At 43.9% G+C, this 15,461-nt stretch overlaps 1 protein-coding gene across 1 annotated transcript in view; it reads left to right on the forward strand.

Moving 5' to 3' along the window:
- Positions 1–13,695, forward strand: part of MINDY3 (MINDY lysine 48 deubiquitinase 3) — a 92,714-nt gene extending 79,019 nt beyond the window's left edge. The window contains exons 13-16 of the mRNA XM_077268243.1: positions 4,421–4,493; positions 8,228–8,315; positions 10,444–10,515; positions 12,854–13,695. Coding sequence (XP_077124358.1) covers positions 4,421–4,493; positions 8,228–8,315; positions 10,444–10,515; positions 12,854–13,000 — 380 coding nt within the window. The 3' untranslated portion in view covers positions 13,001–13,695. The remainder of the gene's footprint in view (positions 1–4,420; positions 4,494–8,227; positions 8,316–10,443; positions 10,516–12,853) is intronic.
- Positions 13,696–15,461: the final 1,766 nt, after the last annotated feature.

The raw sequence follows: 15,461 nt of genomic DNA on the forward strand, positions 1-15,461 counted from the left end.
AGCCCCCACTTGTGAAGAGTTTTATCATTTAGGACAATGACCGTACGAACTCTAATGCACAAATCTGAAGAGGAAATCGACCGATATTGTGTGTTTTATGTGCAACTTTTACCCTTTACAATGTGCGGTGTCTCCACAATGAAATCCGCAAGCACAAGGGTGATTTTGTGCGAGTCTCCTATGGATGAGTCCCAGGACTGTCCATGTATTTGTATCCACACAAGTCTTGATACAATCCGTCAGCAGCAGTGATCGGCCGTCCTTCTTCTCATTGACTCCTATATGGGCAGATGGATTATTCTACGCAACTGGAAAAAAGGCGTTCATCGGGATAAAGTGATGGAGTGGTAACACGTTGCAGAGTCCCAGCGCATGAAGCAGAATGACAGACTCTGCTGCATCATTATAGCTCGTATAATGGGTACCCTTGTTATATGGCCGATGATAGGAGGGGGCTTCACTGTAATCGAATTACTCTGCAGCTTATTTGGAGTAAATTAGCTGTATCCACCGAGGAAATAGGGCAGGTGTGAGGGCGGAAGTAGACCGGTTACCGCAGTCTTGGGTTTCTCTGACACTTCATCTTCTGCTCCTGCAAGAACGGAGCCATAATTGGGATCCTTCTATACACTTATAGGGGTCTTCCATGTATTGTCAGGCTGTGCGCCATTAGTCACCTAATATTATTGTGGCTAATTGGATCCCAAGTGAGGCACATACAGGAGGTGTGTGTGTGTTGTAGGGATTCCCGCTCTCGGGTCGACACCAGAGTTCACCGATTCTTCTGTCCAACCATTGTGAGTTTTATTGATCTACATAAACTTGTACAGCGCTTTAAATGAAAAAAAAAAAAGAGATTCTGACTCATCTCTCTGCAGCTCCAACGCAAATCACTCTGCTCCGCTTCCCCCCAGCTGACTGACCCCACAGTGAGCACAGGGCCTGGCTCTAGACATAGCTAACCAGGTGCACTAGTCAGAAGCTCCAGCGATAGGGTTTAACCCTGTCCTACCTGGCGTGCCTACAGTGTAATATATATATAATTAGATGTGTGTTCTGTATCTCCTCCATTATGCAATTATTATTTTTTAATACGTTTACTCTTAATTGGTGAATGCTATCTGCTTCTTACTGCATTTGATTTTAGGCTCTACTTGGTGAGCACTTTTTTATTTTTTGCTCCTATGTTGAAGCTAGCAAGTTTGTGAATAATTGTAATTGTCGTGTGGTTGTGCCAACCCGGATTTTTTTTTTCTAAACGTGTACATATATTTCTATACACGTGTATGTAATGTATATATGTGTGTTTATATGTATGTTTATGTATAGATATACATGTATATACTTGTGTTTTATTTATTTTTATTTGTGTGTATGTATATATGTTTTGTGTATACTATATGTATAGATATGTGTGTGTGTGTGTGCATATTATATCTATAGATGTGTTTTTTATGTGCGCCTATATAGGTGTGTGTTTTGTATGTGCATATATGTACACTGCTCAAAAAAAATAAAGGGAACACTTAAATAAAACAAAGTAACTCCGTGTCAATCACACTTCTGTGATATCAACCTGTCCAGTTATGAAGCGACACTGATTGTGAATTAATTTCTCCTGCTGTTGTGCAAATGGAACAGACAACAGGTAGAAATGATCGGCAATTAGCAAGACACCCTCAATAAAGGAGCGGTTCTGCAGGGGGTGACCACAGACTATTTCTCTGTTCTCATCCTTCTTGGCTGCTGTTTTGGTCACTTTTGCATTGTCATTGCTCTCACCCCTAAAGGTTCTGTACAGTAACATGAGGTGGTGTCTACAACTCACATGCTGCTTAAGAAGTGCAGCTCATCCAGGATGGCACATCAATGTGAGCTGTGGCTAGAAGGGTAGCTCTGTCTGTCAGCGTAGTGTCCAGAGCATGGAGCAGATACCAGGAGACAGGCCAGTACACCGAGATATGTGGAGGGCAACAATCCAGCAGCAGGACCACTACCTCCTCCTTTGTGCAAGGGGGAGCAGTGCCAGAGCCCAGCAAAATGACATTGAGTAGTCCACTAACATCCATGTGTCTGCTCACACTGTCAGAAACAGACTCCATGAGGGTGGTATGAGGGCCCTATGTTCACAAGTGGGTGTTGTGCTTACAGCCCAACACCATGCACGGCGACTGGCATTTGCCACAGAACACCAAGATTGCCAGATTTGACATTGGCGCCCTGTGCTCTTAATGGATGAGAGCAGGTTTACACTGAGCACATTTGACAGACGTGACAGTCTGGAGATGCCGTGGAGAGCGATCTGCTGCCTGCAACATCCTTCAGCATGACCAGTTTGGCAGTGGGTCAGTAATGGTGTGGGGAGTAATTTCTTTCGAGGGCCGCATAGCCCTCCATGTGCTCTCCAGAGGTAGCCTGACTGCCACTAGGTATCGGGATAAGATCCTCAGACCCCTTGTGAGACCATATGCTGGTGCACTGGGCTATGGCCTCATGTGGCTGGAGTGTGTCAGCAGTTCCTGCATGATGAAGACCTTGATGCTATGGACTGGCCCGCCCGTTCCCCAAACTTAAATCCAATCTTGCACATCTGGGACATCCTGTCTCGCACCATCCACCAACGTCACGTTGCACCAAAGACTGTCCAGGAGTTGGCGGATGCTTTAATCCAGGTCTGGGAGGAGATCGATCATTAGAACATCCGCCACCTCATCAGGAGCATGCCCAGGCGTTGTAGGGAGGTAATACAGGCACATGGTGGCCACACACACTACTGAGCATCATTTCCTTCCTTGAGGCATTTCCACTGAAGTTGGATCAGCCTGTAATTTGATTTTCCACTTTGATTTTGAGCATCATTCCAAATCCAGGCCTCCATGGGATATTAATTTTGATTTACATTGATCATTTTTAGGTTTTATTGTTCATACATAAGAACATTAGGCTTACCCGAGCATGTCCAATTGGGAGAGGGGAATGAGCTGCTGCCAGCCATCTATGAAGGTGACTTATCTCCCCCGGGGAAGAAAAGATTTGGGTTCTTTCATTTCTTCGACATCCTCCTTTGGTTGGCCTCCATACACATTACATGATTGCACTAGGTCGCTATCCTATGTATAATGCAGGTTTTTGGGGTTTTTTTTCGTCTATTGAATGCTAAAGGTAAAGGTCATTAAATCCATGTGAATCCGGCTTCAAGCATCTCCCTAATGTGTCCACTATGGAAGTCTGTATGTCGAATACAAAGTTCTACATTTTTGTCTGCCTCGTTCCATTCCCAGAGGGGATCCTGTTCTCGGCGAGGCTGGTATGCGTCCTCGGCAGGCAAAGATAATTAATTAATGGAGAGAAGTTCAGTTGGGACATGGAATCCATTTGCTTCCCGGGCAGGTTGGGGATGACAAGTAATGCTATAGGCTTCTGTATGAAGGTCTGCATAATGTTCCTCTCCTTAATGCAAATCCTGCCGAGCACTAATGAAGCCTAAACATCTGGCAACACTCACACCGTAACAATGTGTCATTAACATTGCATGTTCCAGAGAGGTTCTCCTCCTGTCGGGAGCCCGCAATTTGTCTCTGATGGTCGGGGTGACTGCGTCCTAACATGTCAGGAAGGAGTTGGGGGAAAAGGGACACATGGTCGGGGAGCGTTGGTAGAAGTCATCCATTCTCCCCAACAGCTGGTCTAATTCACAGTCACAACAAGCTTAGATGTAAACTGATGGGGGGCTACCCCCTGGACACATGCTGGATGCCCGTCAGTCTCCCAACTAAAAACCAGGGCGTCCAAGCCCCAATTCTGAAGATTCTCTGGCTTTAGTGTTTGCAACCAACTTTTTTCTTTTCGTTTGTGTATTTTTTTTTGTGTACTTTTATTTGTTTTGTATCTGATTCTTTGTCATTTAGAAGAAATTTGATTTAAAGGAGTTGTCTGTGGGTCTAAAAATTATTATTCAATTTTGTTTTTTAAAATGGTTTAGTCCATAAAGTGTAAAAAAAAAATATATATAATATAATATAACCCTCACCCAATCTTTCCCAGCTCCTGTTCCGAAGCTTAATCCATGTTCTCTGCTTGTCTCAATGTTCTGGTCCTGTCTCTACACAGAGGAAATGCCCAGTCAGCCAATCACTGGCCACAGTGATGTCACACCTCTCCAGTAATTGGCCGATTGGGCTGGCGTGTCAAGGCGGAGCCGGGATGTAGAGAGCAGCAGAGACTGGACAATCTTCAGAACAAGAAGTTCAAAGGATTCATTAAGTTATTAATTTAAAAAAAAAAAAACTTTTTACCAATAGGTTGGGTAGAATCCTGTTGTTAAAAAAATAAATAAATTAAAAAAATTAAAAAAAAGTGTATTTCTACAGATGACTTTCTTTTTTAAATTTTTTTTTTTTTTTTTTTTTTTTTGTTATAGAGAATGGCTTCATTCCTGATGCTTTGCTAGAAGAGGTGATGAAAGCGTTGGATCTTGTCTCAGAACCGGAATAGTAAGTGCAGAATTAAGCATGCGTATAATTAGCATTTCCTGCTTACGCCCGGGGGTGGGAACAGATGGCAAAAGTGGAGACTCTAACAAAGTTTAGTAACTGTCCTCAGCCCTTTAAGAAAACTTACTAGTCCTATCCTATTCATACTTGACCAATCAAATTAGGCTAAAGGCATGCTAGTCTTGGGTTGACGCAATGTTATTATTTTATGGATTTAATGCCAAACTTTTATTTATTTAAAAAAAAAAAATCCATAATATTCATAATGAAAAAGCTGTGTAAAGATGAACTTCACTTTTTTTTCCTTTTTTTACTCTTCTGATGAAATTAAAAATATATAATTTTATTTCAGGAAAGTAAAAAAAATATATATATAAAAGATTAGTGATGATGTGGCTGTCTGCGGCCACCACTAGAAGGAGCTTTAAGGAACATTTGCTTATTGATTAAACGCATTAGTAAAGATTGTATGTAGTAAACATTCCTGAGATCCTCAAAAGTGTAAGTTAAAAGGATTTTCTCCTATTTTTAAAAGTAATCCTCAATAGTCTCCGGGGATGGTTTCCTGCTTGGATGAAGTGTAGAGGCTGCAGCTAATCAGAAGCCACTGATTGGCTGCAGCAGTCATGTGTAAAGCAGTGGTCCCTATCTGGTAGGAGAGAATAGAATTTAAAAAAAAAAAAATAATAATTTATTACCCCAATCTGGACCCCTGGAGAATAACTTTTAAAGTAAAAGGAAAAAAATATATATTTTAAGGGAAGGAATGGTAAAAATACCCATACTCTCCCTCTGAATCATCTACCATTCCGGCCCTGCTAATTTCATGGATCCCCTACATTTTTCATTTGCTTTGGCTCCAGTCATGACTTTCTCATCTACTCATGTGACCACTGCAGCCAGTCACTGGTTTATGAACCGTGCGACGTAAGACTACTGAGGTTACTGATTGGCTGCAGTGGTCACATGGGTAGAGGAGGATGTCATTCCTGAAGCCAAGTAAACAAATACAATCGAGCAGAGGCGGTGCTGCTGAAGTGGATTTACCAGGTGTAGTGATGGACCTCTGCATTAGGAAACAGTGTCTATTAGGAAATTAATTAACGCAGGACGATTGCTGTTAAAGAGAATCGGTCACCATGTTTTTGCCACCTAGTCTGAAAGCAGCATAATGTAGAAACAGAAGCCCTGATTCCAGCGATGTGTCACTTACTGGGCTGATGGCTGTAGTTTTGATAAAATCAATGGAGATTCTCATTACAGGACTAGGTGCCTCGTTCCTCCTAGTCTTGCTGCTCTGTGTAACCCCGCCTCCTCCACTGATTGGCAGCTTTCTGCATATGTGCAGTGTACACAGAAAGCAGCCAATCAATGATGTGGGCGGGGTTATACTGTGCTCCGCATTCAGGGCTCTGCTAGATCTGCAGCAGAGAAAACTGGGATTTTATCAAACTGACAGCAAACAGTCTAGGAAGTGATACATCGCTGGAATCAGGGTCTCTGCCCCACATCATGCTATTCTCAGATGGGGTAACAGAAACCTGCTGACAGATTCCCTTTAATGTTACAGTTAAATAATCTGTGTTGATAACTGACTGCACTTATTGCATTTTTATAGAATTCTGTTTTCAGTCTCCACTTCATAGACATTTTGTGGGGCTTTTTTTGTTGTTGTTGTTGTTTTTATTTATTTTATTTTTGGAAAATAACAAATGTGCGTTTAATTAAAATAAGGGACATGTGAGAAATAAATCTTTTGTGTATGTGCAATTAATCTTCAGGTATTTACAAGAACCATGTAAGTTGTAAGCAAGTTTCTGTAAATACGCAGCTTACAATAGACCCAAACCAGCCACATGTGACCTGCGCTTACAGCAAGCAAAAGCCCCCCACCCAGGGTTATGTGAATGGTCTCCGTTCTCACGGGCTCCTCGTGCAACAGCATCGTCCTTATTGGAGGCGACGGACTATTTCCCAGTGTTTTATTCCCAAATTTAAGTCTTTAGGAACACGAGATAACCACTCGACCCACCTAGACCCATGTTTCCATGTCTGATTTTCATCTGCTTTTCATGAAGATTTCAAGAAAGTCGGCTAAAAAAAAAAAAAGTTTTTCTGGACTGTGGCCCCTTTAGTCTTTAATGAACATTAGCTCTCCGGCCGGGCGATTGTATAGGGGGCTGCAGTATTTTCCTGCTACATAGACTTGAATGGAGCCATGCTGTGTATCCCCTGAGCAGCTGGTGGCCGTGGTTCCCCTGTGATCCCCTGCGCAGCGGGTGGCCGTGATGCCCCTGTGATCCCCTGCACAGCTGTTGGCAGTGGTGCCCCTGTGATCCCCTGCGCAGTGGGTGGCCGTAGTGCCCCTGTGATCCCCTGCGCAGCGGGTGGCCGTGATGCCCCTGTGATCCCCTGCACAGCTGTTGGCCGTGGTGCCCCTGTGATCCCCTGCACAGTGGGTGGCCGTGGTTCCCCTGTGATCCCCTGCACAGCTGTTGGCCGTGGTGCCCCTGTGATCCCCTGTGTAGCGGGTGGCCGTGGTGCCCCTGTGATCCCCTGCGCAGCTGGTGGCAGTGGTGCCCCTGTGATCCCCTGCGCAGCTGGTGGCAGTGGTGCCCCTGTGATCCCCTGCGGCCGTGGTGCCCCTGTGATCCCCTGTGTAGCGGGTGGCCGTGGTGCCCCTGTGATCCCCTGCGCAGCTGGTGGCAGTGGTGCCCCTGTGATCCCCTGCGCAGCTGGTGGCCGTGGTTCCCCTGTGATCCCCTGCGCAGCGGGAGGCCGTGGTTCCCCTGTGATCCCCTGTGTAGCGAGTGGCCGTGGTGCCCCTGTGATCCCCTGCGCAGCTGGTGGCAGTGGTGCCCCTGTGATCCCCTGCGCAGCTGGTGGCAGTGGTGCCCCTGTGATCCCCTGCACAGCGGGAGGCCATGGTTCCCCTGTGATCCCCTGCGCAGCGGGAGGCCGTGGTGCCCCTGTGATCCCCTGCACAGCGGGAGGCCATGGTTCCCCTGTGATCCCCTGCGCAGCGGGAGGCCATGGTTCCCCTGTGATCCCCTGCGCAGCAGGAGGCCGTGGTGCCCCTGTGATCCCCTGCGCAGCTGGTGGCAGTGGTGCCCCTGTGATCCCCTGCGCAGCTGGTGGCAGTGGTGCCCCTGTGATCCCCTGCGCAGCGGGTGGCCGTGGTGCCCCTGGGCTGATTTGGTCAGCCACATAGTGGTGGCGTTGCTTGTGTTGGCCGTTCATTCCTTGGGGAAATAAAAGAAGCATACACTGAATAAATCCAATTTGTCCCCGGCCATTGACCTGACACTGGGCCCTAGTTGGGGTCTGCTGATGCCTATGTATAGGGTCCGGTGTTCGGAGTGTTGGCTCTCGGCTCGGGTTTCTCTGGTGTCTGCAGCAGTATTACACATACTCAGGCACACCAGTCGTTGGCGCGCCGCCTGCCAGTCCTGTTGCGTTTCCAGCCCGCGCTCGCGTACTACTCACACTCTTGTTTTTTGGAAATGTTTTCCTAATAAGGTTCTGTCTCCCAAAATTATCATCACTGTTTTGGTTTTAATCATAAGATTATGCAGTCTGAAAATAAACCCCTACTGGCGAGCGAGATGCCATTCAGATGAACGCGTTCCTGGATTCCCAAAATAGCAGCGCGCTTATTGGCAGAGGCGCGGCACCGCGGACCCCAGGAACGCCACGGCACAAGCTGCCCGCTCATTGTTTGCTGTGTTTTCTAGTGTAAACCTCATGAAGACCAAATTAGACCCAGAAGGCCTTGGGATCATATTACTGGGCCCGTTCCTCCAGGAGTTTTTCCCAGAACAGGTAGTGTCTACGGCCTGAAGCCGAGTGTTATTTCTGTAGTCACTGGGTAACGGAATGCAAATGTATGGAAAAAAGCACATACACATATAACCGCACATACACGGAGAAACTCGTATGCATACTGTACACACAGTCATAAGTATATACGTGTAAACACTCGTGCATATATACACATTCATCTACACACTCACACATACATATATAAATATGCACTCTCCTACACACACATACATCTATACACTTTCCTACACACATGTACTCACGTAAACATACATGTACAGTACACTCTCATACACTCGTACACTCAGACATACATGTACACTCATACACTCACGTACTCTCATTCATACATGCACATACATACACTCAGACATACATGTACACTCTCTCATACATACATGTACACTCTCATACATACACGTACACTCTCATACATACATGTACACTCACATACATGTACACTCTCTCATACATAGATGTACACTCTCTCATACATACATGTACACTCTCTCATACATACATGTACACTCTCTCATACATACATGTACACTCTCTCATACATACATGTACACTCTCTCATACATACATGTACACTCTCTCATACATACATGTACACTCTCTCATACATACATGTACACTCTCTCATACATACATGTACACTCTCACATACATACATGTACACTCTCTCATACATACATGTACACTCTCATACATACATGTACACTCTCATACATACATGTACACTCTCATACATACATGTACACTCTCATACATACATGTACACTCTCATACACTCAGACATACATGTACACTCTCATACACTCAGACATACATGTACACTCTCATACATACATACATGTACACTCTCATACATACATACATGTACACTCTCTCATACATACATTTACACTCTCATACATACATGTACACTCTCATACATACATGTACACTCACATACATGTACACTCTCTCATACATACATGTACACTCTCTCATACATACATGTACACTCTCTCATACATACATATACACTCTCTCATACATACATGTACACTCTCATACATACATGTACACTGTCTCATACATACATGTACACTCTCTCATACATACATGTACACTCTCTCATACATACATGTACACTCTCTCATACATACATGTACACTCTCTCATACATACATGTACACTCTCATACATACATGTACACTCTCATACATACATGTACACTCTCATACATACATGTACACTCATACATACATGTACACTCTCATACATACATGTACACTCACATACATATACACTCTCATACATACATGTACACTCTCTCATACATACATGTACACTCTCTCATACATACATGTACACTCTCTCATACATACATGTACACTCTCTCATACATACATGTACACTCTCTCATACATACATGTACACTCTCATACATACATGTACACTCTCTCATACATACTTGTGCATTCTCATACATACATGTACACTCTCATACATACATGTACACTCTCATACACTCAGACATACATGTACACTCTCATACATACATACATGTACACTCTCATACATACATACATTTACACTCTCTCATACATACATGTACACTCTCTCATACATACATGTACACTCTCTCATACATACATGTACACTCTCTCATACATACATGTACACTCTCTAATACATACATGTACACTCTCTCATACATACATGTACACTCACATACATACATGTACGTTCTCATACATACATGTACACTCTCATACATGCATACATACATGTACACTCATTCACTCAGACATACATGTACACTCTCATACATACATGTGCACTCTCAAACATACTGTACATGTACACTGTCATACACTCATACATACATATACACTCACATACATACATACATGTACATTCTCATACATACATGTACACTCTCATACATACATGTACACTCTCATACATGCATACATACATGTACACTCATTCACTCAGACATACATGTACTCATACATACATACATGTACACACTCATTCATACAGTACATACATACATACTCTGATATATGCACACACATACATATCCGGTACTGATACAAAGCTTCATCTTTTTTTTTTTTGTCTTGGATTTTAGGGTTCCAAAGTCCCGGACTCCTTTGTTGTGTATCACTATAATGGCTTGCGGCAGTCCAGCCATAACGAGAAGGTATGTTTCCTGTGACTCGTCCATTAGACTGATGTGCGTTCTTCTCCTTGGCCGTGTTTGGTGGGCTCTGTAAGTCTTCAGCTGCGAGCTCTGTGTCATCACACGTCTTATCTCTCCCCGTTACATTCTTATGTTTCTTCTCATTTTTCCTCGGAAGAATTTAACAGTTACAAGTCTGCGGCGCCGGGTCTTCCAGCCGATGCTTGGTGATTGGTGCAGGAGATGTATGAGTAACAGTGTTATTATCCTTGGCGATCAATCACATTACTAATTGTTGTTGCTATGGGCGATGTGTTTCTGTTACTTTAGTCCTTAATATCTTTATAAGCCGGGCGGTGACCTGGGCTGTATTATAGATTACATAGGTGTACATTGGGGCCATGGTGGTTGAGGACCTCCCTTGGTGCTCGCATCTTGGGTTACTTCTCTTTATGGGAAAAAGTGATTGTCCGGTGCCACTCATTTCTGCATCAGGAATACAGAATAGGGGTAAGAGGCTCTGATAATGTTGCGTTGACCTGCGCCTGCTAGGATGTGCACACAATCAGGTATCACGATAGCGTCCTAGTCTCAATTCCTGATGTAGAAATGAGCGGCACCTAAGAAACCCGATATCAGCAGGAGAAGATGGGGTTAACCATAAGCAGATCTCCATCACTGGGAATAGCCATAAAACCGCCATTTAATGCACAATTTACATAAGACGCACTGACTTTGTAACCCGCTTCATAAAAAATTGTGAATTCTGCACATTCTTGTGCTGTGGCGCCATCAGGGAAACATACACTATATGGAAACGCGTTGACATTAAACCCGCCATTCTTCATCTCATCGTGGCTCGTCAGTCCCATCACCCTTGGCACATTTACATAAGAGTTACAGACTCTCCCGTCATTCATTGTGAATGAGCTCGCTGATGGATCCTCAGTTAACTTATTCTGCAGCCAACAATAGAGAGAGGAACAAACAGAGGCTGCAGAAGGCAAACAAAGCAAGATTTGTAAAGGAACCGAATTACGAAAACGATTGCATGCATTTATGGGGGAAAAATGTCCGAGAAAGGAGGACATCCACTTTAAGGAGACCTGTGGAGTATGGCGTCTTATTGACAATGTCTCAGGGGAGAAAAAGAATGCAAAATATGTGAGCTTGGGAAGAGAGGAGACATGACTAGGAGGAGGGTCGCATCAGACATCTAAGGTAGCGGAGTTGTTTCTAGCGATGTCGTCCGGTAAGATGGGAGATGATAGATGCAGCGCTGCAGATTGTAGGAGCACGCGTCCATCAGGTGGGAGAATGTGCTGCAGGGTTTGTGGCTGCAGTTCTGCCGCCGCCGCGCTACATTCCAGCATGTAAGTGATTATGCGATGCTGTAACCGTGACAACAGGAAGAAATAAACAGAAGCAAAGTGATATTGTGGATGTAGTTATTTTAGTTTTTTACATTCTTATGCTTTCACCATGATGTTACTTTTTTCAATTTTGGGTAAAAAAAAAAAAGAATATTTAATCCACTTTAAAGAAAGAAAGCTGGAAAATGTACAGGCCGGGAAGTGGTGGAAGAAAGCGCCCTGCGCTGTATTTTTTTTTTTTTTTTTTTCGTATTACTAATGTAAAAAAAAAAATCTTGCAATGTTCACACTAGGAACATTATATGTAAAGTCTCTGTTATGCAGATGGGTAAGGCTGTTTTGACGGGGCGTAATCTCTGCGCTTTGGACGCAGCGGATACCCCGCTCCGCCCAAAGCGCCGCCCCCTGTTGTACGCGCGGTGATTCCGGATGTGTTCATTGAGCACATGCGGAATCACCACATCGTATATCGTATTCATGGACTGTGTTATTTATCTTGCAGAGACGGAGAGTCTCCGCAAGAGAAATGGACATGCTGCGGTCTGGAAAGACGCGCCGCATGTCCGGATACACAGGACCGCCGGATGCAGCCCTGCACGCATAGTGGAGACGGGATTTCATAAAATCCCCTCCACTATGCTGTAACATCTGGACGCTGCGTATAAAAAAATGTTTATATAACAAAAAGTATAAATCGAAGATCGGTGAAAACAAGTAGAGTAACTAACAGCTGTGAGTGAGTGACTGACTGGTACTTGGAGCGATAACGCCTACGATCTACAACTGCTGCTGGGGAGTACGTGGGAAAAAAAATGAAATTTAAAATCAGATTTTTAGAAAAAATATTTTTTGCAAACCATGTGCCAGAGTGGGATCATTAGGGCAAGCGGCCTCATTAGAAGGGTCACACCTGACTGCAGGTCGCCTTTACTGTGACTTCTCCCAGTATATCCGGTGTTTATGTCCTCTCGTTGTTTTTTATTTAGGTCGCCTACACTGAAGGAACCGCCGTCATGGGCTTTGAAGACCCCAGATTACAGACCGACGACACTCCCATCAAACGCTGTCTACAAACCAAATGGCCGTACGTAGAGCTCCTGTGGAACACGGATCGGCCGCCATCATTAAACTGACTTTATGAGCAACTGATCGATCACTCGATCCCAGCGAGGCGACGGAAGATTTACTATTAACTGGAAATTCTCGATGTTCTTCTGAAGGGTTATGGTATCGATCAAAGCATAAACCGCAGTATAATGTATATACGGTGCAATCACTACTCTATCTTCTCCTTGGCTTCCTAAGGGGGGCCATTCTTCTCTGCGGGGTACAGAATATAGCCGGCGGACACAGTATTAGTGATGAGAGTGTGATCTGGATAACTTGCTGCCTTTTACCTAAAAGTTATCACCTCCAGGAGCGGAGCAGGAGGTTGTGCGTGCGCCCAGCCGCTCCGTTCACACCCGTGACACTGACAAAGCTCTGCATCGGGCGTCTTAGGGACTGTCCGTCACCGTGGACTTTTTGTTTTGTTTGTTTGTTACTTAAATGCAATCATTTTTTTCATTTGGATTTCATTAAAAAAATTGGCACCGTTTCCCTTCTATAGCCTCTATCTATTGGGGTCTGCAGAATGGGTTAACTGAGGATCTGTCAGTGAGCTCGTTCTGACAGTCCAATAGGAGAGGGGGTAACACTTCACTTTTTTTTTTTTTTTTTTTTTTTTTTTTTATCTGTTCATTATAGATCACATCACCATTTAGTATGCAGGGGAACAAAAAGCCTCCAAAACTAAAATATTGCAAAACTTTTAATGAAACAGAATTGCAAAAAAAAAATTTTTTTTAATTTTCTTTTAATCCATGCATTTAAGTAAAAAAACTAAACGTGGAGCCAATAATGGAGCTGCAGGACATATGCACAACTTCCCTTCCATTCACCTCATTCTGACCATGGCCCTGTGGACTGGAGAGTATGGGGGGCACAAGACTTGCAATCTGTGAGGGTCCCAGCACCAGTCTAACATTTCTCCCTTATCCAGTGGATAGGTGATGACTTGTTCAGGATGGAATACCCCTTTAAGTAGCGGAGCGTATGGTGTTACATGGGGTTCAGGACAACAGTAAAATATCATCTAATGGGGTCGAGTATTCGGCAAGTCTATGATTAATGTATAAGACTTCCCTGGGATACATAGTTACCATACATTTCTATAAAGTTCCTTTTTCTGTTCTTCCTCCTGGAAATATCTAAATAACTTACAGACTGGCCTTTACTAATGTCTCCTACCCCATAGAACACTGTTATACTCAGTCCTCAGAGCGCCAGAGGTTGTAGGGGCAGATCCTAGTGACCAGGAGGACGGGAACACAGGGCTGTCTGTTTGTTAATGCATTTACAGGAAGAATAGCAGAGGAACGGAACAGAAAGAAATGAGCTACAGAATTCTTATTGTATGAGTAGATCTGGAAATCCTCTGCTGGGAGAGAGAACGCGTACAGATGACATGATGTTCAGTGTCCCCATCCTCAGTCCTTCCTTCTTATCATTAAAGATGACCTGTCAGCTGCCATCAATATGTTTGTTTGTTTTTATCTAGTATAAACGCCGCTGTTCTCCTGAATCCGGCGATGTTTTTCTTTTGTTCCTACTCCTTTCCGTTCCTGAGATACGGCCTTGTCTTCCATGTGTATAAATTTAACCGTTAGCCAAGTGGGCATGGCTTTTCAAAGATGACGCCCACAGAGAAGCGCTATGGACGACGCCCACTTGGGCAACAAGAGTAGATTTCTCTACAGGGAAGAGGAGGCCATATCTCAGGAACGGAGAGGAGCAGGAGCAAAAGAAAAACGTCGCCGGATTCAGGAGAACAGCGGCATTTACACAGGGCAAAGAAAATACATATTTGTGGCAAGTAACAGGTCCTCTTAAAGGGAGGTTTCACTAAAAGATTAGTATCTATGGCGGCTCTACAACTTCATAGTCGCGTGGAGCGATGATTAGCTGTAACCCTTGGTGCAATTCCCCTACAGCGCCACCACAGGACACATGAAAAACTACATGGTGCCCCGAAAAATGATGAACGGAAAGACTTGTATAGATGTTCAGAGTCTTTATCGGAGGGAGTTTGTAGATTAAGTGTCTAAACTGAACATTACTGATGGGAGAGAAGAGCTCAGGCCTCATCATTCTCCATCTCGTCCTTCAATACAAGATTTTTCTAAACTTACATTTATGTGGAAAACTTTAAGTCACCTGAATACAATGCGATGAGGAAAAGTGCAGGAATTGCTCCTCGTTTCCTCTTAACCAATCAGATCACTTTCATAACATGAGATGGTTTCCTATTGGCCGCCATTGGTTACTGTTAATTAATATGGCCCTATGTGTGTTATTTATGAGCCCATTATACTGCGGGATGGACCAGACATGTATTGTAACTTTTATATATTTTTTTTATTATTATTTTTTTTTTCATTATAATATTCATTCCAATTTGTTATAATGAAATTATTGCCAAACGCCTTCTGTCCTATTCTCAGAGTCGCGGTTTATTCCGTTCCTGTGTAAAATGCATGAAAAACATCTGGTACT

The sequence above is a fragment of the Ranitomeya variabilis genome, chromosome 6, assembly GCF_051348905.1.
Source record: "Ranitomeya variabilis isolate aRanVar5 chromosome 6, aRanVar5.hap1, whole genome shotgun sequence".
Taxonomy (NCBI): domain Eukaryota; kingdom Metazoa; phylum Chordata; class Amphibia; order Anura; family Dendrobatidae; genus Ranitomeya; species Ranitomeya variabilis.